This window comes from Tetrao urogallus (genome assembly GCF_951394365.1).
Source record: "Tetrao urogallus genome assembly, chromosome: 8".
Classification (NCBI taxonomy): domain Eukaryota; kingdom Metazoa; phylum Chordata; class Aves; order Galliformes; family Phasianidae; genus Tetrao; species Tetrao urogallus.
In genome coordinates this window covers 24,893,280-24,912,170 of record NC_136821.1, presented here as the reverse complement: position 1 = coordinate 24,912,170, position 18,891 = coordinate 24,893,280, and the positions used below count along the sequence as shown (strand labels likewise).

Sequence of the window (18,891 nt, the reverse complement as noted above, 5' to 3'; positions counted from 1 at the left end):
TGCCCACATAAACAGATAGTAGTAGTCTACATACTGTCTTAAGATAGCTCTTATTTAAGTGGAGTTTACTTCACGTTGTCATGACATCTTATTTTAAATTATGCAGTTCTTTGATCCAAAGTGCTGGGTGAGAGTAAGCAAAACAAATAAATCCACCCTGCAGGAAAACACATTACTATGTTTGAAAGAAAAAGACAAGAGGTACACAAGAGTATTAGAGCATTAAAGAAAGGAAGGATTTTAAGGTGGGATTTAAAATGACAGAGAAGAGTTTTCCAACATTGCTGGGGCTAGAAGTGGAAGTGTCAAGAATTTGGAAATGAAAGAATTGAGGTGGGAAGGCTGGATGATAAATGAAGAAGATTAATTTGAAGTGAAAGAATAATAGAGAATATGAAGACTCTATGCATCAGTGATAATCCATGGATGGAAGCAGCAGTGCTGTGTTGTGCTGATGAGGTGGCTCTGGTGAACAGAGGGCCAAGGATGAGAAAGAGAATACAAGTGGCCACACAAAGCACTAGTTCTGCAGGATGCAAGCTTCTGAATAATGAGTAAGGGGAAAACGATTGGGAGAAGAGTATATCTAGAACAGGAGGACTAATAGCCAGGGCCCGGGAATTTTTGGTGTACAGCATTCTCCAGTTCTGCATGCGGGGCTGGGACATGGCAAAGGGACATGGAGGAAACTCCCATGGCAGCAGCTGAAGTAGTGGATGAATGTGCTGCTGGAAACAAGAGCAAGGGAACCGAGGCAGGAGGGGTGTGTGAGGAAGACCTTCATTCATGCCTGGGTTTGTTCTGAGGTATAGATGCATTGCCAATTTGGAAAGATGTGTTTTGTTAGTTCTGTTTTCTTTTTTAATTTAATCTAATTAAAGCTGATTAAAAGAAGCCCAACCTGATCATGAGCTCTTTAAAACCTTTTTCTATTTGAAGCCATTTAACCATTTGGCAAGATTAGAGGGAAGTCTTATGATTTCACTGTACTGGGCCAGATCCTCATTTTGTTATTACAGTGAGAGCTCAGGCTGAGACAATGCGCTTTGTGAGTGACACAGACAGCAGGAGAGGCCCTGCCAAAAGCAGCCCTCGGCATTTAACACACCCATGTTGTTCAATTGCCTGGTTGCTGTTACCATAATCTCCAGTCCTGTGTTTCTGCTCCATCATTTGCCAATTCAGTAGCACAGGTAGGGAGATGGTCTTAATATTGGGGCTTGAAAATAGACATAGCTATTGTTTGCCATATGAGATGACTTTTGGTACAAGGGAGACCTAGAAAGTGATGCTTGCCGTCTGTCAGCAGCAGTGGGAGGGATAGTGCAGGTGCCTCTGAATGCTACAGCAGGCCATTGCTCATTTGTCACCCGGTGTATTGCTCACATCCATCCATCCTTGAACCCCTCGGAGTCACCTAGCAAAGGGGATGGAGGATGTGGCTCAGAGTACCACCTCAGGTGAGCAGATGGTGCACATGGTACAGCACCACAGCGTAGTCTGAAAAATGTATTTGAAGGTAGGTGAAGGGCAAGCATAAGATGTAGCCTGAAGGGCAGATTTCATGTATAAAATTGTCTATTTCAATTTTGCTGGATTTCAGGAGAAAGCGTGTTTGTGTCTTCAGAACACTGTTGTCTAACACCACTGTCAAAAGCCAGTTGGTTACCAAATGTCAAGCAGGAAATGGTAGTGTACAGCTGTAGGCTGAAATAAATACGAAACAAGAATTTTGAGTGGGGGGAGTTTTAAAGACTTGTGCAGCCCTTTTGGAAAGGGGAGGACAAAATGCTGCACAGGACTTTCTTTACCTGCAGATCTCTGGGCTCCGATACGCCTGGACTCACTCCTATCACCAACGGAGAGAACTTAATAGATTAGTTGGGCAATTTTGCAATGTCATTCTAGTTTTTTATGACGACCTTAAGTGACCATTAGAGCACTAGAAGTGCATATTAGTTCTTGGAAATGAACGTCATAAAAATACAGGCATTCGTACCTGCATATACTTTTGTTCAATCTGTAACTGTGTGGAACTGTGTTATGGTTAATTCTCCATGAACTTCCATTTGGATGCCTTCTTGTTGGTCACCTGCAACTTAGTTAAGCTTTTTCCTTGAAGCTGCAATTTTCCACATTTGGCAGTTTTCCAATGTGGTTGCTGTTAGTTACTTTAGAAGGTGGAGAAAAAATATTTGTTTTTTAGGAAAACATGGCACGTGTGCTGGGGATGGGCAGGGAGAAAAGAGCCTTCCTCCGTGCAACAGGCTGAGCTAAAACTTGGCCTGTGTAATGGGAAATAATTGCCTTTGAGTAGAAGACTTCTGTCTGTGAATATCTGGTTGAAAATTAACTTCAGTGGACTAAGCTGTGATCTGTCATAAAATGATTTGCATTTTATTGTCAGTCCTTTGCAAAACCCGGAGAGCCACAAAGGTGATTCTTTTCCAGGGCTTTGTTTGCCATTGGATGTGTGTTAGGAAGTGTGTTTCATACACAAGACATCTATGTCTTTCAAGATGTCTCTGTGAAGATGCAGTGTCATCCAGCAGTGGGGTTTTGTAGTACATCTGTGCCGTTCTTTATTTGGCAGCACGAATGACCTGGGTGACTTCCAGCCATGTGCTTGCATCTCCCTTAGAGCTGAGGAAAGGGAATCATTTGTGCACCTCCCAGTCAAATCTAATATTTGAATGAACAAAAGCATACTAATCTTGTTCCTTTCTTCTTTTTGTTTTTGACAAAACTGAGAACCAGAGAGGAATGGGTATTATTTTCCCTCGTGTTTTATTCTTGTGCTGTCTCTGCTACTCTGCATCACTTTCTTTCTGTCATCTTTCTTTGATTTTTTCAGTGGCAAAGGGCAGAAAAGGAAGCGACACGTAAATAGAATGAACCACCAACACTGCAGTGGTTTGAATAATCGAAAAATCACATTCATTAGCAAAAATGTGAGCAAAACCAATTTAAAACATTAATAGTTGGGAAAGTGGGCGTGTCTTCAATTGTTTTGTTGTTTTTCTCTTGGTCAGTTCTAGTCACTGACAAGTATCTTTTGTGTTTACTTTTGTTTTTTGCACAGTATTTCCCAGAAACTCTTGGACCAATACGCAAATGTGCAAGGAGCAGATCTGCTGCCTGCTCTGCACTGAATACAACACACCATGTCCTGGGAAGGGCTCTCACCATTGTTCACCCCCCAGTCTAATTTACCAAAAAAGACAAAGGCAAAAAAGTCTGTTGTGGAGTCCTGGACAAATTATAGAATGATAAAATCAAAAATTCTGACCTGGTGAACTGCTGAATTTTTCTTCTTTTTCATCTCCTGCTGCTGCTGCCTCGCCTTGCATCTCTGAGCTCGCAGAGCTGTGCTGAATTTGAAACTAAAAGCCCTCAGCCAAGATTTTTTTTTAAGTTCTTACAACTTCTCTTGGGGACCAAAGCAATGGCAGCCTGAAGCAGCACAGAATGTGTAATTAGGGCAGGCAGCGATGCCTTGCTGGTGGGGCCAGGCAGGAGGAGAGGAGGGGATGCGCGGCACTGCGGCTCGCACAAAGCGCAGGGCGCTGACAGCCCGGCCGGGTACCAGCCCTGCTGCACAGCTGCTCTGCCCTCGCGTTGCCAAGCAACTCCATCCATCCTTTTTTCAAAACATTTTAATTTTCCTCCCCCCTTCTCAGTCCTTCTGGAGGGCTAATTGGGGAGCCGCGCTGCTGGCGGTGCTGCTGGGTGATGCCGGCCGTGCCACCCGGCTGCCGCCCCTGGGCTGGTAATTAGCAGGCAGGAGGCCGGTGCGCGCCCAGGCTGGCGCCGAGGGGATTTGGAAGGGCGGTGGTGTTTTGGGGCTTTGTCTCAGTGGAAGTTTGAATAGAGCCAGGGAGGTAAAGGCTGGCATCAGCCATCCCACGCCTGGTGTGGGGCACGGGTTGCAGTGGGGTTCGTTACAGGTGGCCTCGCGAGTGGGGTAGAAAATGGAGTATTGCCATTTCTTTGAGCGTTGCTGCATGCGTTGCTTTCCTCTGCATTTCAGCTAGACAAGTAGGCTTTGTGGATGTGTGTTATGTGTGTGTGTGTCTGCAAGAAATAAGGCTGAAAAAAATCATTTATTTTCACATCCTCTGCAGCTGGCTTGGTAGAGGAGCTTTGACAAGGGCCCTGGGGACTAATCCGGAGCTTTGAGGTTCGTGGAAAGACTGATTGGACATTGGATCTGGCTCTTAACCTCTTTCCCCCCCATCTCTAATACAGACATGATTAGAGCCATCTCTCTATAAGGGCACTTCTGACCTTTTTGGATGAAAGGAGCTGTTCATCATTCACAGAAATGTACTTCTTTTACACTTGATCATCCCTGCTCGCCTATAAATAGGTACAACCTTCTCACATTGTGTTTTTCACAATTCTGTCACATTCTTCTCCAGCCCTGCACTGTCTGCTGCCAGCTTTTCTCTTGTGCTTTGTCACCGTTTCAAAGGCTTTTCTATCTTCCAGCAGGTGGCAAAACTGTGAATAAAATGCTTTTTTTCCCTTTTTCCTCTTTTTGGGTAGAAAGCACTGGCGAGCCACTTAAAATACTGACCATGCCCCCCCTTGCCTTCCTTTGTCATAATAAAAATAATAATTACGCTTGCTATTTCTCCAACAAAAATCAATTAGGAGTATATTGAGGAATGAAAGGCTCAGGAAAGTATCTGAAATTGATTTTTATAATTAGTTTTACTGGTTGATGGGTCACGTGTACATACACTTAAATAGTGGCATTGACTTCCAGAGGATGTGTGTGTTAAATAGCCTGCTCTTCCTTTTTGCTGAAGGCATGAACCTTCTGATCTTAAAAAGAGGGTGGTGTTGTGTGCTGAACTGCAGCCACTCTGTAGCTTTTCTGAGAAGTCCCCAGCAAAGCACGTTGGAGTCCTGTGGTGGTAACTTGCTGAATTTAGCATGAAAGTGGAGATATTTGACAAACAGCAGATCTTGGGATGCTCTTCCTCTGCATCTTGTATTTGAGGGAGTGTGCAAGTGCAAAGAGGGAGGACAGACACAGGTGTAAAGGAGACCTATTTCCTTGGGAGATTTCATTTTTTCCAGACTCCTTAAATCCGAATTTCCTTCTGCAACATGCTCCTGTTCAATATCACGTAGCACTTTCCATACGAATAGAGGTGTGACCAGTCGCATTTTCTGTTATGTCATGTGATGTGTACTGATATTCAGCTAATAAGAAGAATTATGGCTCGGCTTCATTGGTATGCCACGCATGGAGCTTGTAAAGCTCTCAGGGACCCTTACAGATGAAGAGCGCTACATAAATATAAAATATTGTTAATGTGATGTTCCACATTAGGCTTCCCATTGTGCCGTGGCAGACTTTTGTAATAAACTGTAAAGCAAATACAAATGTCTGCCTGGCATTTCTCCGCAAGGCAACTTGGGGGGCTGCTTTCTCATTTGCCCCCCGTTTGCTGGTGTTCCTGAGCAACCTCCATCCGCAGGGACATCAGCCCCAGCGCAGAGCTGTCCCACTAGTGACACTGCAGGGATGTGGTGTGACGGTGCGTTCCCAACCGCCAGCCCAGGAACAGAAGGTCCCAAAAGGATTTCTCAGAAAGGGTGGCAAGGAAAGTTATTAAAACACTCTCTGAAAAAGCCAGTGGGACTCCTTGGTTCTTCACACACTTTATACAACTCAGGCCCTTAGAGCATCCGTTTGCATTTAATTCCTCTCTCAGCTGTAATTTGCAGTTTGTCTGATTCTCTGGGAATGCCAGTCTTAGAGCAAGCATGGCTAAAGCTGTCTTTCAATATACTGAGACTTTTTAGAACTGGTTTCGTTTTGAGCATTTTTTTAATCACAGAATTTAAAAAGGAAGGAGATGTTTTGCATTTCTTTCATAAAACTTTTTTTTAATTTTTAATTCCGAAACTGTATGTAAATAAGTAGAACACATGGTGATTTTTCAGGGGTGTTTATTCTTTTTTAAAGACTCACTTTTTTTTTGGTGTACATTCTATATTAAGGAGCTCTTATAGCATAACAAACATTCTATTTGATTGCCCTTCACAATGTGCATGCAGACAGGATGTGTTCTTTTCCTCAGTTTCTTTAAACCTTCCTGGCTAACTTAGTCATACTGATAAAAGAAACTTCTTAACTGCACCGCATTTTAGCACTGAGATATCCTAGCAAGAGTTTTTGACTGTAATCCTCCACTGTACTTTTTTGGGTTGATCTCTTTTTGAAGATCATTGCAGGACTGTGGGGCTTTAATGGCTTGCTTATTTTACAAAGCACTCTGTAACCAACATGCCTGGGCTGTGTGTTTAAATTGAGGGGAGTGGGGAGCCAGAAGCAAGCAGACATGGATAACCATAATATGTTTGTTTGCATATAATTCTGTAAAGATATGGTGTGAAACTCGAGCCTTAACGGGCATATTTCCAATGGAGCCAGCCATTGGGTTTCACCTCACAGCTCTGCCAGCCTGTGCTGTCTTACTATACACATACCCAAATCTGTAGGGTTTTCTTCTAAAGTCTTCACTCTTGAAATCTATGGAATAGAAACTAAACTGTTTAGTTTCTTTTCTTTTATTCTGTTTTAGTAATTAATATTTCTAGTTGCAGGGTTGCCAAGAGAAGTTTAAAATCACGACCCTGAGTTATCTCTAAAGCAGAAGGCAAATGATCTCTATGTGTTACTGCTTTCTTCTTTAAAATCTTGTTATTTTGGGGGGAAGATAGGTCTCACAGACTTTGTAAACTCTTGGGGTTGGCAATAAATAGTGCAAAATATAAGATGTATAATATCCCTAGCATCTTCTGTTGTGTACTGTAGTTTTGTGATCATGACAGCATCCTCAGCGGATCTTGGTTATGTACCTCCATGTGCATAACGTTTCTACTAATTGTGATAGTAGTTTTTTGCAATAACTCTCTCCATTTTACCTTTTATCATTGCATGCTTCCTATAAATTTACAAAGTTTTTTGTTGCAGACTGCACTAAGCTAGATGAAATGAAAAGGCATGGAGGGCCCAACTGTAACAGTGCACTGTGGGGGTAGTTTCTAAAAGGAGGTTGTCTGATGTGTGTATGGGAACTGTTGGATCACAGCCTGAACCTCTGATTGACCACCTGAGGCAAGTGCTGAGTCAGCTGTGAGAGCACAGGTGAAGGCAATGCAGCTGTGCTACCGGAAGGGGTGGAGCCTGGCTGCACCTCTCCCAGACTCCATTTAAGGGCTGACCCCCACTGGGGAAGGGTCTTTTTCTGGAGAATGTTTCTGGTGGAGTTTACTGTGAGCCTACAACACTGGTGAGCGTTTTCATTTATTTTGATTGCCTTTCCACCGTGGTAATCTTACTAAGCCTAACCTCTGTGTATCTGTTCACTGTGCACCTATTGATTGTGCAACTGTACACCTACTGATTGTGCAAATGTGCCATAAACAGAAGTGAAACAGAGAGCTTCTTCCCCAGGTAGACCAATCTCAGGCTACAATAAATGCTCTGGGAAGATGAAAGGCTAGAAATGGTCTAAGGACTGATCAGTAGTTTTTCCTGTAGTGCTCTATGTGCTCATAAGTATCTGCAGGCTGCTGCTAAAGCACCATCAGTTTGCAGCTAAGGATGTGTTCATGTGAGTATTTTCTGCAGTTTGAAACTCTGCTTTTAGGGCTGGTCTCTGCTGCCCTCCTTCCCAGCGCTGTGGTTCAGCCCGGAGAGCAGACACAGAAGCACAGTATTGCAGAACCACAGAATCGTAGGGGCTGGGAAGGACCTCTGGGATTCATCAAGTCCAACTCCCCTGCTAAAGTGTGTTCCATGGGTTGCTCCACCACACTAACTCAGTTCTAGAATTTTTTCATACACAAGTGGGACTTTGTGTTACCTGCATAATCTGATGCTTAAAATCTGCATTGCTGGCTGCCTGCCCTTCCCAGGTGTGCTTGTGGACACGTAGAAGCTCAGCCAGCCCTGTGGTGGAGTTTTTTTGCAGGCACGCAGCTGGGTATTGGCTTCTTTTTGGGTGTGCACTGTGAATTTGAGGATTTATGTAAGCACTGCGTGGATCCTTGTGTTGAACAAGGGTGATTTAAGGAGCAGAGCTCCTTCCTGAGAATGGCTCTCATACACAAGGTTTAAGTTCAGTTATTAATTTTAAGGAATTAGACCCTGAAAATTGACAGTATGGCACATTTTTAGTTGGATTTTAAAGCCCATAATTAATATGCTAAAAAAGGGGAGATTCTCGTCCTATAGAAGTGAGTGGGAGTTTTGCCATTGCTTTCAGCAGAGGAGAATTTTGCCATCTATCCTTTTATTCTTGTAACTCCTCCACAACAGCAGGAGAGCACTGGCACGTGGAAATGAGAGTTCCCATTTCTCCTGCCTGCCATTTCAGTAGTGAGGTAGGAGGGGCCTCTCCCCCTCTCATGCCCACGCTTCCTACAGACATACACCTTGGCAAGATAGCTCTCATTTCGTCTGTGAGTAAGATGAAAGCAGCCATTAAAGATGCAGTTTGTTCTTTGTCCTCCCATGCAGAGATACAGAGATCTCTCTCTCCATGCCCGCTTGGACTATGGAGTGGCTGAAGGAGAGCAGGATGCTGCCCTCCCTGAGGTCTCTGCATCAGGGAGTCTATAGGGCTTTAAAGGTCACTGTGCTCCTTTGCCTTCACTGTGTGCCACGCAGAGCTCTGCACACCAGTGTGCTCTGCTGTCTGGGAGCACAAGGAGGTGTGCTGACATTTTGTGTGGCTTCAGTTACAGAGGAAAAGCATCTGAGAACAGAACTCAGCTCAGGGCAGTGTAAGCTGCAAATTGAGATCACTTGAGAGAGGAGCCCCCGGAGCAAGCAGCAGAGATACGTGGCATCCTGTGGGTTTATCAGTAATCATGCTTGGCATTTCTGTCTCTCTTAACCTATATATAGCACTGTGTTTTCAAAGCTTTTGACAAATGTTAACAATCCAAACCCAGCTTCAGCCCTAACAGCCCTTGTTTCACAGAACCACACGATGTTTTGCCTTCACTCTTCTGCTCTCACACTGGCCGTACCTGCCAGATTTGGCTGAGCACTCATCTTTCACCTCTATGGCACGTGTAGCAAATGTGATATGAGGTGCTTTGTCTGCCTTGCTGTCTGCTCTCTAAGGTAGGCACTAGAGAGCATCAGAGAACCAAGCAAGCTGAATTATCACCGAGGTTCATTTACTGACAGCTTTTTAAAATAATGCACGCAAACTGTTCACATAGAATTGCTGCACCATCTCAGATATGATCAGAGCAGGGGAAATCCTTATTCTCTGACAAGGGGGGATGAAATACAATGTGCTTAGTAGGGTGTCACGGGCTGTGGAGACAGTGCCAAACAACTGCAGCCCTGGTGTCAGGGGCAGTGCTGGTGACAGTGTTTGAATTGCAATTGAGGAAGCAGCACGGAAGCAGGACAGCAGCACTTGGCTCGCTAACAAGAAGTTTTTTGCCTTTTTTTTCTCTGGGGGGAAAAAAAAAATTAAAGAAAAAAATTGCACTAAAAACTGTACGAGTCTGCAGAGCTGACCAGTCAGGCACAGTGTAAGTGTGAGATGGAGTTATTATTGTCTTGTTTGGTGTGTGCCTATGGTGGGTTGTGGCACACCATAGAGACATCCAGGCTGGCCTTTCTTGTTTCGGGGATCGAGGGGACAATTTGGTATTCTGATGAAGTCTTGCTGGCTGCTGCTCCCTCTTCATTGCTTTACCCAGTGAATCCTTTAATTCAGTTACTGTGCTTAATGTCCGGTAAAGTGGCTCAGCTCCAGTTAACGCCTCAGCCCACTCTGCTGTCTGGGGTGGGTGACCATTGTAAAACAGAGCTGCCTTAGCAATAAGAAGTTTGCAGACTCACTCACAGCAGAGCATATTTTTATTATTATTAAGTATTTTGATACAATTCTCTTGTCCTCTTTGCTTTTCTTTTTCATTTGGCTTTTCCACGTTGTCACCTTGAAATACATAGGTCTACCATAATGAGATCTCACTTCTTTACCTGCTGAATAGACATGCTAAATATAGAAATCTGAGTCTCTGCACTGAGACATTTGCCTGCTGTGGCTAAGAAGAGAGGTCATACAGATTGCAACTTCAGTTTGGCCAGTGGTGTGTGTGTGGTGTGTGTTTTTTTTTTTTTTTTTTTTTTTTTAAGATTGCCTTCTTAGCAATTTTAAGGATAAATAAGTAATAATCCCTTCTCTGCTTATAGTTGCTGGCTTAGGATCTTGGTAGTGCAAGGGATTTCTTGTCAACATTTTATTTCAACTCCCTTCTCTCCTAATGCATTTGCACTGTGCTGACTGTGTGGGGATCAGTGGCACTGAATTCCTACAGAAAGAGAAACAATGGAGCATTTCCTTGTGGGGGCAATGATAAATTTGAATGCACATGAATACATGTGCACTGAATGAGAAAAGGGGGGGCGCCAGCCCTGGGAAGCCTCCATGAAGAGGTCTGAAGGACTCCACTGGTGCTGCACCACGGCAGCCTGATTCACAGAGGCTGCTCTTTGTTAGAAGATGGCTAAATGTGATCACAGCAGACCAGTCTCACTTCTGACTTACTGCTGCAGCGATATGATTGATATCTGGGGGCAGAAAAACAGCCCCAAAAATTGTTGGGTGCAACTGGAGAAGGTGCAGCTTTAGGAGACTGTGGGCATGGAAACTTGGGGAAGCAGATGTGAGTTTGGCCACGCAAGGGGTGAGATGCAGCCTGGGAAAAGCGTGTGGTGCAGTGGTGGTGGTTGCTGTCGGAGGGTGTGCAGGGAGAGATGTGACTTGCTCCCACCTGTGGTGTGGTTAGGTATGGGTACAGCCATCACAAGTACCAGAGCAATTAGCCAGCAAGAGCTGAGCAAGCTGCAGGGTTGACTGAAAATGAGGCTGTAACAGCACAGGGCTGAGGATTCTGGGGACGTGCTGAGGGTTTCACTCAAGAGCAGTTAACAAGCTTTGTTAGAAATGGGAAATGAGGTGTAGGGAGAATTTTAACAGATCAACAGGAGCTGAAGCTGGATCCATCCACAGTACAGTGTGTCATATGTCCTAAGTTGTTTGAATTGCACTGTGGCCTTGATCGTGTGACTGAGTGTGCACTAACCTGCCTGGGTGGGGAAGGGGTGAGGTGGAAGACACGGGACTTGCAAGTGGAGTGCTCAGTAATGCTGCTGCTGCGCTGACTCTTCTCTCCTCCCCTCTGCAGGTGAGAAGCCTTACAAGTGCTCGTGGGAAGGGTGCGAGTGGCGTTTTGCACGGAGCGACGAGCTCACGAGGCATTACAGAAAGCACACGGGTGCAAAGCCCTTTAAATGCAACCATTGTGACAGGTAATGCAGCCTCCTGATGTGGTGTTTAAGCAAAATGTGGTCCTCGTGAATGGTTGGTGTGGAGCTGTCAGACCCTTGGCAGCTTGGAGTGGGGGGGCAGCCCGGCCTCTCCATGTCTTGTGTCCCCCTTCCTTAATCCCTCAGCCAAAGGAGGGCACAAAGAAAGGGCTGGATGCAAGTCTCACTGGAACCTGCCCATGTTTGTTGTGGGCACAGGACTCAATCCATAGGGCAGCTTATTTAAATACTCCATAATCACAGTGGAAGTTCAGAAGGCCCTGGACCTGCTGTTGTCAGAGTAGGTCCACAGAGTATCTCCACAGCTTTCCATCTTGTTATGCCAGTGTCCCTTGAAAAGCAGAGCTCCTTCCCCACCTGCCTCCTTCAAGGGCTACCCCAAGCACCTCTGCTGGCTTCCTGTATGTTGGCAGGGTACTTCATTTTCAAAAGCACTAAAAAAAGACTAATTCAGGCACGTCTGACAATTCAAGTTCATGAGATTGTTTTGTGTTGGATCAGTGATTGCTGCATATTCCTGCTAATGAGTGAATCTTTTCTCCAGTTCTAATTTTCAACCTTGATGTCTGTTTGATGTGCGAAATATTCTGCCACCTTGTTTTGAGTGGGCGCAGATTTAAAAGCATGGTAGGTGCCTAGAGCCAGGCTTCTCAAAGAGCTTAATATGTAACAGTCCTCCTCTGGGCACTCAGAACTGAGGGACCAGGTTTGCATGGAGAGCTGGGCACCCAGCAATTCCTACTGAGGGCAGTGGAAGCTGCTGCTTGCAGCCCACTTTTTGCTGTCCTCGCCACTTCAGCTGCTGAATGAAAAAGCTCCTCTGAAAAATTGAATTGTCCTTGCTTGGTGCTGAGTGCTTTTGAAAGCTGGGTTCTTTGAATGCAGAAACAAAACCAAAAGAAAATCCTCCTCTCTATCCCCAGTCCCAGATGATAAGAAATTAGGGTGGAGCAAAAGCAATTACCACTGTAATGACTCTTGACAGCACTGTCAGGATCGAACAATGAGCACTTCTCCTCAAACCCCCAGCTGGAGGCTGGCAGTGCCCTGGGTAAAACCTGGATGCAGTGTAGAGCAATCAAATAACGTGCTTGCATCTGAACACGTTATCTGGTAATCCTATTTGTACATATATTTTAAAAGAGACTTAAGAAAATTACCTGTCTTTTTAATGCAGCATTAAGGTTCTCTACTCTGATAAGAAAACATTCTGTAATACAATAAAGGCTCTAGGAAGCCTCTGGGTACACCGGACCAGCAGAGTACATGCATGGAGAGAGGATGTATGGGACATAAACAAGGGACCCCATCCTTTTATGGGAAGGAAATTTGATCATTTTCACATCCTGCCTTTCCACGTGCTTCATCTCCTTGAGCGCTCTTCTCCCCTCGTCTCCCTTCTTCCTGCCCCCCTTCTGCCACGGAGAGCCTTTCTCTCCGATTGTTTTTTCGCCTTAGCCCTGGATTATTCTTTGTTTTCTGAGAATGAGGGACAGGATAAACTAAGTAGGGACTTCTGGAGTCGTGCTTTTGTATAAGCACCTCTGTGAAGGAGGACATTTGTGTTCTGTTTTCAGTGTAAGGCATTTCCTTTCTCTTTTTTTCTCTGAAGAACAGAGTAACCACCCCAGCCCCAAAAGCGCACTAACGCAAGCAGTGCAAAACTGCAGGGTTTCTGTTAGAATCTTTAGCAGAGATTTAAAGAAATAGTCAGTATTTTCAACTCCTCAGTCTCCGTCAGTCCATCTTTCAGCATTCATTCTCCTCCCTTTTCATATTTTCCCTTACTGTCTGGGTTTTTGTTGCTGGCAGCCAATTCAGTTGCTACAGTGAAGAGATGCATTTCTGCAACTGTCTAATACATCTTTTCCACTTCCAGTAGATCTGCAGATAAAAGAAAACAAGATTAATTAGGAAGTTAAGACTGCAAGTCTGTGCACTAAACTCCATGCACATGCTTGTTATGTGTGGCAGGAGTCAGGTTCAGCTTTATTTTCCCAGTTGCAAGCTCACTGACTGGCGCTGCCTGTTCTTTTGGACCACTCTGCCATACCACTATTTTTCCTTCTTTTCCCATTCATTGATCTCTCTAGTACTGTCTATTGCAGATGTCACTTCAAGTGAGAACTCAAATGTGCATAAGTCTGTCCCTAGCCATTTAGACAGATGTCTAATGTTGAAGAAGCTTCCTCCTGAGCCAGAGATCCCAGATGGAGAACAGTTTCCTCATATCTGAACTGCTGCTCTCTTCTGCATCCACCTTTATTGACACAAGGTGTGATCACTCCCACAAACATCTTGGCTTGATAAATCTTAAGGAGCTTTTTGGAGCTACTTTTTGCAATACTGACATCACAGAATTGTTTGGAAGAGAAGGCTGTACCTGGGCAATCAGAGCATAAAAGCGGTGATTGAAATAGTAAAGGGGAGAACTGTACAATTGTGCTTGCAGTTCCCTTCCAGTCTATTTTCAGAAGCAGTTGTATCTATTACGTCCTGGCCACCAATGTGGGAATATTCATATAATCTCTGTACAAGACAATTCTAAAGCAGAAGAGATTAGATGATGTGATGCTGTTCTGCTGCTGTCCCAGCCCAAGCACTGCGTACCCCACGGATCTCATTGTTAGTTAAGCTGCCAGGCCACCGTTGGTTTAAGTATCACCATATGTGCTGCAAATGATATGTGGTTTGGTGGCAGCAGGGGGAAAGGAGGATCAGCTGAGGTGGTGCAGAAGGCGGTGTGCAAGTCCCTCGTGCCTTCCAGACACAAGGGGTATGCTGTTTATCATCATCCTCCAGGAGCTATGCTCTTCAGAAACACAGGCAGGTTATGTTCCTCGCACAGTACGAGGCTTTGGCGCTCCAAGGGAAAGAGGATGACAGGGGAGTGGCACTTGCTTGTTATGCCTGTGTCCTCTTGGACAGCAAGTTAAGAGTGCGCTTAGCTGGAATGCACAAATCCCACAGCAGGGAATCCACAGCTGGTAAGAAAGATGGCTGAACAGTACATTCTCTTCTCATCATTGTTACCTTCCTTCTTTCTCCTGCAGAGACTTCAGTGCTGAGCAGTACTGTGTTGCTAGGGAGATGGAGCAAAAAGAGAAAGGAGCCAATTGTGTTTCAGAGCGGGAAAGTTTTGCATTATGCATCACTGCATGACTTTCAAAATTAGGGTATCTTAACCTAGCATAAACTGTCCTTCCCAGGAAGAGCTGCATTGTGGGGATGATGGGCCCATGCACAGCACACAGTGCTGGTCTAGAACTGGAAGAGGTGCAGAGCCAGAGTTGTGCAGCAAGGTCTTGTCTTGCAGACAGGATGAGGGACTAACAAGCTGCTGCTGCTTTCTATGTGGGAGAAGGAATTTATCTTGTCAGTTTGTCCTGTGGAGCTTTCTTCGCTGCTGGCTCGTGTTCCAGCAGAGAGAAAATGTGCCTACTGATCAGTAGTGGGTTTTTTTTCCCTCTGACATACTTTAGCTGCAACATTTGATAGAGACTGCTTTACTGTTGAAAATCAAAATCTACCAGCCTTACCAATAAATAGAGCTAGCCAAATTAGTCAGCAGGAGAATGTGAAGAATTCATGTTGTACCATTTTATTAGCAGGAATTAGCAAAAAATTATGCCATTTTAGTATCTGTAAAAACATTATAGAGCTGAAAAATACCCTGGATACTAATACTATGGTAATTGAAGTGAAGCAGTGGCTTAAATTCATATTTTTAACAGATTTTACTGTGTTGTGACTCTGCACTCTTTTTCCTGGGACGCATCTCTAATACAGTTGGAGAGGAAAAGCCATTCTTGGGTAGTGGTCTTATGACTAGTCCTAGGCTAAAGTGCCAGCTGGTGCATGTCTTTTTGGCAGTCACTCGAGCTGTTGTTTTGTTTTGGCAGCCCTTGCAGCTAGAGCATGCTGCTTTCTCTGTTTAGACTGATGAGAGAAATGTTGGTCCATGGGTGTATTTTGGCACCCTGAGGCTAGAAAATTCTAGCTGTGCTGAGCCTGCTGTGCTGAGAGCCAAGTGCCTGTTGTCAGACCCTCATCTGTGTCTCTGCACTTCGTGCAGGAGCTTGGAGGAATACAGCCACTATCCCATTCTGAAATCTTTATTTTTTGCCATTCTGTTGCAGAAAGGTACTAACCTTGTTGTAAGCTGATAGAAATCAGTAGAGAACAGCTGGTTTGAGCAGAGTTGTTCTTGTCCTCAGATGATGAGAATCAAGCTTTTCTTACGAAAGTGCCTTCTTACAAGCTTTCTTTGTCTTAAGAGTTTACCTTTTGGTGACTCATCTTTGTATAGATGGAGACAGACTGCTTGTGCAGCACAGTGCCAGCAAGACAGAAGAGATTCCCTAACTATTTAAAACCTCTTCATTTTCATTAGTTCTTCAATTTCTTAGCCTTTTTTCTGGTTAGGATTTCTATTGTCTGGGTGTTTGCCTTTAGATTGAGGTCACTTTTGTTTTATTTTCTTTGATTGTATAGTTGAATTTATTCTTTTACATTCTTTCTGAAAAATAAAGAATACTCAGCTACTGCTTTTTGAAAAGTAGACTTATTGCCCACTTGTATGGAGATTCTCACAGTAAGCCATTAGTATATTCTCCTAACTGGTATTTTACACTTCTATATTCTAAAATATAGTGACAGTGAAAAGACATTGCAGGCAAATCAGTTCTGGAGGTTGCTTATCATTATGTCCTCAGAGCCTACAAAAACAATTTATTCAAAAGCCACAGATACGCGTCTTTGTGTGTGATATTCATAACGAATGCTTCTTGCTCTTACTAAAAATAAATGTGCCAGTGTCTTATGGCTTAGGGTGGAAAGAAAGCAAGCCAAGATTTGCAGGGAACTTGGAAACCTCCCATTTCTACTACACACTTCAAGTTAAACACTCAGAAATTTGATTTATTAGGATGTCTCTGTACTGCCTGACAGTTGAGCTCCGTCTCAAGGCTTTAGGGTAGGCAGCCAGAACCACTGTCTGCTTGTCCGGCAGTTTGTTCCCTGTTGCTGTACATACCTTTATTGTGATAGTATGAACTGGGTTGGTGCATTTAACCTCATTCTAATGGACATGGAGTTGGAAAAATATTCTTGCTTACTGTCAGCCTTGATAAAATGGAATTTGTATTGACTGACAGAGAAGAAAAGCGCCCGTCCACCTGAGAACCCCTAGTCAATGAGAATATGTTAGTGGTGTGAAGTCCCAGATTTTGGGCTGCAGTTCCTGCTGCTGTGAGTTCCCTGCAGCACGTCTTCTACAAGGCAGTTGCTTTAGAATGGTAATTCCTGATTAACTCTTTTTGGGGTTGCTCTTCTCTGGGAGAGTGTTTTATTCTGAGTATGTTAACTCACTTTCCCAAGTGGATTAAGTAATTTCAGAAGAAGGCAGTCATAAGCCTTTAGAGAGGGAGTTAATCAAGAATAGATGCTTCATTTCAAATTCATGCCCTACCTTATCCTTAATTATCTGCATGTTTAGACCAGCCCTAAAAGGCAACTAGTTCTCTAGGGTTGCAGTTCTAAGACAATCTCATCAGAATCCTTTTGCATGTTCAGAAAGTTATTTTTAATGAGGAGATGGAGGAACGATGGCTTTGTGAATGAAGAACAGAAACTGAAAGTGGAAGTCCTGGCTGTTTAATTCTTGTGTTATTTACAATTTCTTTGCCTTTCTGTGTCTCAATTTTCACGTTTACAGGGTGGGTTTAATAGTAACTTATCTCAACATAATTCAGGGGGATAGCATTTATCAGCATCCACATACTACCACTGAGATTCCCTAGGGAGAAAAGGAAAGATACATAGCCTGGATGATTTCCAGCCCATGAGCTTTGAACCATTTTCTTTCCAATTTGGAGTTAAAAATGGGAATTTAGTTTTTGAAACTTATGTTGGTGTTTGTTAAAGGTAGTGGTTTTTTAAACTGGCTTTGCTAAGTAAAGCTGATTTGTTTTATTTTTCACCATATGCACACGCACAGACACTAAATATTTGATTTTGTCCTACAGGTGCATGTATGAGCACACTTGTCTGGTATTTCACACAGTGAAAGAGGAGGAGGGAAAGAAACAGTGGAAAGAGGAGAATAGTCTATTTAGCTTTCAGCAGCACAGTTGGCCATCTGTGGTCGTGGTGAATCACACAGAGTTTGGTGGTGATAATCTGAAGAACAGTTCTAAACCAGGATAAATATTTCCTCTTGTATATAAAGAGGGAGGAGCAGGAGCCGGGTTTTTTTGTTTGTTTTTTCTTTTCCCCAAATCTTGATTTCATGTGACATTTGGTTTATTTTGCAGGTGTTTTTCCAGGTCTGATCACCTTGCCCTCCACATGAAGAGGCACATCTAAGTATCTGTCAGCTTGGCATGGATGACATCTGAGCTAAGTGTTGTGAGATGAAGTGGAACTCAAGTTATAATGTGCTGCCTTGCAAGAGAAGAGAACTCTATCACATGTAACCCTCTGTACAGAGACCACACACTCACACTGTCATACACCCCGTTATACTTCAATACATCCATTGGTTCTTTATGCCTTGCCCCAGCTGGATGGGAGAAGATGCAGGCGAGGAAATGCTGTAGAGGTGAAGTCAATGAGAAGGAACAATTGCTTACAGTACTTCGTCTCTCTTGGATTTGTTTCCTGGTTTTGCCAATGGAAAACAAAGGAAATGGAGGAGGCTTCCCTGCAGGTGGACGGCAGTAGGAGGGGCTTATTTAACTTGCTTCTCAGTGCAACTCAATAGGAGAAAATGTCGTCTTGAAGTTGCATATTTGTAGCACTAACTTTCTTTTTAAATAGATGGGGGGAAAACAATGACCTAGAAAACCAAATCCCAGTTTGGTAGCCAAATTAACCTCGTGGTTCATTTGTTCTTTGTCTGAGGATTCCTAATGTTCAATGCATCAGACTTTTCACAGACACTTTGACCTGTCTTGGTTTTTGTTCTTCTTCCTAGATCTGAGCTATTGAGATTCATTTAAGTCAATACCAGTAGCCTTAATGGCAGTAGACTGTGGAGTGACACTTGTTACACAAATATCCTCTCTTTGGCCTGAGTTTATGTAGACTTCACGGAGGACTATATTTTCTTTTTGTTCTTGTTTTTGTTTTAATTTTTGTTTTGGCTATTGCACAACATATGCACTAGGGACTCTGGAAGCTGCTGCCATGATGGCTAAGTGGCCAAGGGATAAACTTTGAGAAACAGTATCTAATATCTCTGTAGGCCTCACCTTATTGCCATAGCTAGAACTTCTTGTTTATTTGTTGAATGAAAACTTTAAAAGCTTATTTGGAAGCTTAAACCTTTTTTTTCCTCTTTTCTCTACGAACAAGTGATCTTCAGAACTCCTTGTCTGCACCTGGATATCGGTCTGGGACTGGCCACACAGGCATGACTACGGGATTCCTTCCACATCATGTGAGCATGTTAGCCACAACTCACAGTGACTTAGTGATGAATTATGTTGCTTTGTCTCGCAGTTCTT

The 18,891-nt window shown here is 43.8% G+C and overlaps 1 protein-coding gene across 1 annotated transcript in view; it reads left to right on the top strand.

Moving 5' to 3' along the window:
- Positions 1-17,749, top strand: part of KLF7 (KLF transcription factor 7) — a gene marked incomplete at its 3' end in the record, with an annotated part of 51,491 nt that extends 33,742 nt beyond the window's left edge. The window contains exons 3-4 of the mRNA XM_079539174.1: positions 11,242-11,365; positions 17,698-17,749. Of these exons, the coding sequence (XP_079395300.1) occupies positions 11,242-11,365; positions 17,698-17,749 (176 nt within the window). The remainder of the gene's footprint in view (positions 1-11,241; positions 11,366-17,697) is intronic.
- Between the last annotated feature and the right edge of the window lie 1,142 nt (positions 17,750-18,891).